General features: G+C 37.9%; 1 protein-coding gene across 1 annotated transcript; it reads right to left on the reverse strand.

The window, feature by feature from the left end:
- Positions 1-95: 95 nt before the first annotated feature.
- LOC124291370 (MFS-type transporter SLC18B1-like) lies at positions 96-5940 on the reverse strand. Its single transcript, XM_046728357.1, has 5 exons — positions 5879-5940; positions 4672-4767; positions 3761-3835; positions 920-1013; positions 96-779 (listed from the first exon to the last, which is right to left on the reverse strand). Exons 2-5 carry the CDS (start codon positions 4764-4766, stop codon positions 687-689), a joined length of 357 nt encoding a protein of 118 aa, XP_046584313.1. The 5' UTR covers position 4767; positions 5879-5940; the 3' UTR covers positions 96-686.
- Between the last annotated feature and the right edge of the window lie 535 nt (positions 5941-6475).

Consider the following 6475-nt stretch of genomic DNA (forward strand, 5'->3'; position numbering starts at 1 on the left):
TGCCAATTAATTATATGATTACAACTTATGCAATTTCAAATGCGTTACTATAAAGTCATAATGACATGATGGGAACAATGACATTTGAATGAGTATAGTTTTAATAATATTAATATTTGACTAGCCATGTCAAGCACTAGAATACAGGCTTCAGTTTGTAAGCAGAAGCCTTGAATTCCACATCAGTAACGTGTGAGTTCCTTTGAATTTTGTTGAGGTGATCTCGGAGGGAATATGCAAAATTATCCCAAGAAACACAGCAAACTAACTTATAAGTTAAGAGGACAGAGTATGTATGCCACACTGTCTTACTGAACCGCTTAAGATGCTGCATCTAACTTCCAGATTCAAATGGACTTTTTCGCAGACCAAAGAAACGCAAGCCTGACAAACATAACCAAATTAAAACCATTAGTCATTACTTGGTAACTTTAAGAATTGTTTCACATTTTTTTCTACGGATAACAGTTACACTACGATGTAAATGTCACAGATCTTTCGATGAATGTTGTTGTCCTTCGATGAATGCGCAACAATCCTTGAATATCCCCATGAGTTTCACTGACATGCCCGATGCCAGTTACATTCCATCAGTGATTTCTGTAACGTGTACCTTGCTGACTGGATACTTGAGGACTTATTCATTTATTTTTCATTTTGGCAATTTTCTCACTCTTGTATGAAAATCACTCCAATTCTAAATATCCTCCGGTATTTGCATTCCTGAGTCTGTACTCCCTCCACAATGTAATCCCGACGAAGGGCGTGAAAGACAGACCCTGGAAACAGAAACAGAAAGGTTTATAGACACCACATTATGATCAGGGCTCACTACATCATTGTTTTCTTTACTACCAAACTAAACAGACATATGTCGTGTTGAAATCAGGTTCCAAACAATGTCTTTGATACTATTTACCGTGACTATAATCAGAATGGAACATGCTGCCATCAGCCACTGGAATCCGAAATGGTCCACTATTATTCCACCCAGCAATGGACCAGAGAACGTTCTGAAAAACAATATGTTGGTTTTATACTTGTGTGACAAAAATATTAATTATTGTCTTCTTTATACAAGAATCTCTCTCATTTGGTGATGGTAACACATGATGATGTTCACAAAAGGTTAAACCCCTCCTACCCTAAAAGTGACACAAGCACTGAAGAAGAGAGGCCAGCAACAACAACAACAAAAAGAAGGGAACGTGTGGTACAAGTAAAATTTTCAATTAAAAAAAAAGAAAGAATTTAAGAGATGTGAAACTGTTAGATTTTCAATATAAATTTCTGCACGGAATTGTTTATACCAAAAAAGAACTGTTTAGAATGAATCTGGTGGAAAATACAATATGTTCTTTGTGTAATGATTCTGTTGAAAACTTATGCCATGTATATTGGGAATGTGATGAAACCAAAACTTTCTGGAAGAAACTTGAACAGTGGCCATGGATTACGAAACGAATCCAAACACTTAATTTGACAAAAGCTTTGATCTGGTTTGGCTTTTTAGGTAAGAACCCATTACTGAACCACATAATCTTATCTGCTAAGAGATATATTTACACTTGCTCTTTGACAAAAACAATTCCAAAAGTTGATAATTACTTAAGGATATTGAAAGACATATTTACCACTGAATCATCCATCTCCAGACGAAATAATAATGTTGAAACCTTTTCAGCCAAATGGTTTCCTCTCATCCCTGAATTTAACCCTGAATGACTATTAAACAAAAACATATCACTGATATTGATATTCAATGTACTTAGTGTACTATATCGCTATTGAGCTGCTATGTGCACATATTCCTCTATATGCTTGTACTCATCATGTTTTTGTACTCATCACATTGGGAACAATAAATTTTAAAAAAAAAATCAATTACACACACACCTTACTAGTCACAGTTACAGTATATTTGAAAACTTTACTTGGGCCATGCATGTTCCAACAACTTCTGAGGAGTGATATGACTGTCTATCTTCAGAGCATAGGCAGTAGTTCGGTAGTTCCTGAATTGTGGACACGAAGCATGAGGCTGCTATATAGCCGAACAGTCCAATTCCGATCAAACAGGTTCTGGTCATAACCCAATTCTCAGGAATTAGACCTTGTGTCTGAGAAACATTTTTTTAAAACTCTTTTGAGAGGCATGTAGAAGTTCTTTATTACATTAATGAGGAGCGACGGGTCGGTGTAGGTGTTATCAAGCAGGTGATGTACTGAGTAGGGCAGGAGGACAATCTACAGATGTGAAGTGGTGGAGAGAGAAGCATGGTAAGTACACACTACTAAAGAGCTAAGGTGAATCATATGCTTACAAATGAAGCCAGTCGTGTATAGACACAGATACATACAGAAGGATTATGTCTGACGATAGTTGGCGCTAAGCTGGTGGTATGTGACAGCTTTGGTCAAGGTTTCAGGACGGTCTTTTGATGTGGATGGCTTCTTGAAGTTTTCTGAGTCTGAACTCTTTGAGGTTCTTAGTGAGGGTTGCCCCTCATTGTAATAACGACGTTGTTCATCCATACATCGTATCCTCACTTGACCTTTTTAACTTGTCATTTAGCATACCCAAGTAGATGAGGATGTATGAAGGTGTGATATGAATTTGACCACAATCGTCCTCAGAAATATCATATTGTGCACATCATCCTTTGTGATTGCAATTAAAGAGACTTTTATCTACCTGCATTAAAGACCAAAGGTTCTTATGATTCTTCTTGTGCCGGACAAACATTGTTGTTGTACGACATGTTTATGTGAGCTTACCTTCTACCAGGGAGACTATATAATAAGAAAAATCTGGCATATATTGCTGAAATGAAAAAAGAGGTGGTCCGATATTGGGACAGCATGGACCACGACTTTCTAACTTCTTTGATCAGTAGTATGCCCCGCCGCATTGAAGCCTGCATTGCTGCCCATGGTGACTTGACAAAATACTAACTGCTCACCTGTCTTTGAATCTGGAGTTATGTTCTGCTAATATTCACATTTAATACGTGAGTAATGAGCGAAAATAAAAATATATATACAATCTTAACTTCTCAATAATTTCTGGTTGTACTGTAAAAATGAAGCACACTCTTGGCTGAAATTGAGGGTCAGCCGAAATACTTGTTTTTCGCCCAGTGTTTACCTTTTGAATCTAAGCTGTCGTGTATTGGATATGTGTTTTCCTAAACAGGACGTGTGCAAAATGTCATTGTGAATACTTAACGAGGCACGAGGCTACTTTTATAGAGACATATAACATGTATTTTCTCAACTCGAAGTGGTGTCATTCAAACGGAAATGCATGTAAGATGTAAATATTTTCCCAAAATGTACAAAATCAAAATAGTGTATCGGACAAATGTCTTCCTGTTGCACAGTGAGTGAGTGAGTGAGACTTTACGCCGTTTCCAGCAATTTCCCATCAATAACTAAAAGAACTAGGCTACTTAATTGTCCTAATGCTGGACATACATTTTTCAAATCAAAAGTGAAGACACACCAGAAATGCCTTGTCTTGCTTTCGTGCAGCTACTTAACCTTACTTCTTATCTGAAAAGGTTGAACATCAGAGCTGAATCCAAACAAAATTTCTCACTTCTCAATTTTGTAAAGTCAAAATTATTCCTGACATATATTTCCGATGGCAACCCTTTGGGGCAGTTACGTTTTTTGTGGGACTGCTTTCATTGCGTGCACAGACAACATCTTTTAAATAACTTAATCGAGTAGGCCTCCTCAGAAAACCTATTGTTACCCTATGTAAGTAGATGACTGAATTATGCCAGCCAAGAACCCGAATGTAGCTCCGTCGTCCTTCAGTCCCCTATCTCTGGAAAGGAAAGAGAGCGGACATAACAGCGTTGCTTTTGGGGTCTTGGGAACGCCTCAAACTTCACTGAAGGAAGTATCGTATATATACTACTCACACTTTTCTAAGGATCACAAAAATTCACAACTTTACTTAAGCGTAGATTCATAATTTGAAATTGTATCCATTTAAAACTAGATAAATAATAAAATGGTAACCCCTCTTTAGGCAAACAGTCTCTTTAGTCTAACCTTATGCACTTGATACATGAATAACCATCCAAATGTTTTTTTATGGCACCAATCAACCATTTTACAAATCATGGAACGAGTCAGTGACACCTGTCAATGGCAGGTATGGGTTCCACAAGTTGAAATGGCATTCTGAAACCTAGGATCCATGCTTACAGTGAGCTTAGATATTTAAACCAAATTTGACCCCATATCATAGATTTCTGTTGAATCAATGATTTGATCCTTAGCAAAGTTTGAATAGTATATTACATTTATTCTTTACGATGAAAAACATATTATATCTATGGGACCCCACCCACCATGAAACAACAACAACAACAACAAAACACTCAACAGAAACCAAAAGTTAATATCGGAGCTGTAATGAATTATTATGTATGCATGATCATGCATCATGGCTATTTTTGGTTAGTGTATGCCAAACAAATTCTTCTATGTTATCTCAAACTTGGCTAAAAATCAGTACTCGCTTCAATCTCCATAACCTTTCTATATTGAAGAAGCATTGAATCATTTGAAATTTTGATGAAGCAAGCGCTCAGTATCGTTTCTCGTTTTAAGTACTGACATTCCAAGGGTATTTCAAATTTTCACAGAACTCACCTTGCTCCCCTGTATATGCTCTTCATTGCGCTGACAGAGACAGGGGCAAAGGAGAGTCCTATGAAGGAGGATGTCAGTATGGAGAGCCACAGCATGCTGGTATTAGAGAGACGATATTGTGCAACATTGTTACAAACAGTACACATAATTACATTACAGAATTAAGCATCCATATCTAATTGTTTAGTCATCGATGAGCGAACACATTAATGGATGTTTCTCAATGTAATGTAATTATCACTGAATTAATGACGCTATTCCGTATAACGTAGTGATGGCCGAATTTGGCTTGCGAAAACTAGCTCCACTAGGGGCTTTAGAACGCAACTTACAAAGTAAAGTTAATTTTCGCTTCAACTTTAAAACCCAGGTTAACATCTATTAGTTTCAAACCTATTTTGATTGAATGCAATGAATTTTAATGTGTAAATGAAGGAAGCTCGCTAGAAATTCACGATGCATATATTTTACGCTGACCCCTAACAGCGAACACAAGTGTGCAGTAACAACTGTTGTTCTAGTTATATCATTGGTTGGTTGGTTTGTTTAACGCCGCACTCAGCAATATTCCAGCTTATGGCGGCGGTCTGTAAATAATAGAGTCTGTTCCAGGCAATCCAGTGGATCAACAACATGATTATTAATCTATGTAAATGAGATACGATGACACGTGTCAATTATCGAATCTGAACCAGACAATCCAGTCATCAACATCATTGGGATGCGATGACATTTTTCAACCAAGTCAGCGAGCTTGACCACCTGATGCCGTTAGTCGCCTCTTACGACAAGCATGGGTAGCCGAAGATCAATTCTAACCCGGATCTTCACGGGTATCCAGTTATATCAGACGGTGTCAGCTTGGTGTTGGGTGGGAAGCTCTTAGACGCTTACTGCTTGGTTTAAACCAACTGCACGGGTATGTATGGTGCTGATAAACCGCACCACATATTCAGGACAGCCAACTTTAGAATAGTGCCAACTCTAGAATAGTGCCAACACACCAACGAAGAAAATAGAATTTTGATTTTTTTTTTATGTAGCCAAGTGTCATGCATATATGTTTGTTTCCGAGAACAGGTGTTTAACTGAATTATGAGTTCACACTAAACGTAACACATTAGTACAATATACCGTTAAAAAAAGACACTGTTGATGATAACTATACATCCTATATTGTAACCAATATAATATGATTGACACTTACGGTACAAATCCCAGAAACGGAGCTGGTCCAAATAATAGGAAGCTGGCGGATACACAACACAGTCCCACCCACAATGTAAGTGTTTCTGACAACTGATATGGAAAGAGCGTTTCTACTACGTTGTAACAACAAGTTTTACCTATATATTGGACAAAAACTAGGCTGAACAGTTTCAAATATTTTACTGCTCTTAGTGAATGAGTTTAGTTTTACGCCGCACTCAGCACTATTCCAGTTATATGGCGGTGGTCTGTAAATAATCGAGTCTCGACCAAACAATCCAGTGATCAACAGCATGAGCATCGATCTGCGCAATTGGGGACCGATGACATGTGTCAACCATGCTAGCGAGCCTGACCTCCGGATCCCGTTAGTCGCCTCTTACGACAAGCATGGGTTGCTGAAGGTACATTCTAACCCGGATCTTCACGGGTTTTACTGTTCTGACACGACTGCAGTAAAGCAGTTCTCCAAATCTCTGAGGTAACAAACAAAATCAGGCACATTTGTAGTCCTATGTTTGCTGCCACGATTACCGATAACCATGGAGCTATGTGTACGTGGCTTGACAAGCCAGCATCTATATACTGATTCAAT

This window comes from Haliotis rubra, unplaced genomic scaffold, assembly GCF_003918875.1.
Source record: "Haliotis rubra isolate DU_JTF1 unplaced genomic scaffold, ASM391887v1 Scf49, whole genome shotgun sequence".
Classification (NCBI taxonomy): domain Eukaryota; kingdom Metazoa; phylum Mollusca; class Gastropoda; order Lepetellida; family Haliotidae; genus Haliotis; species Haliotis rubra.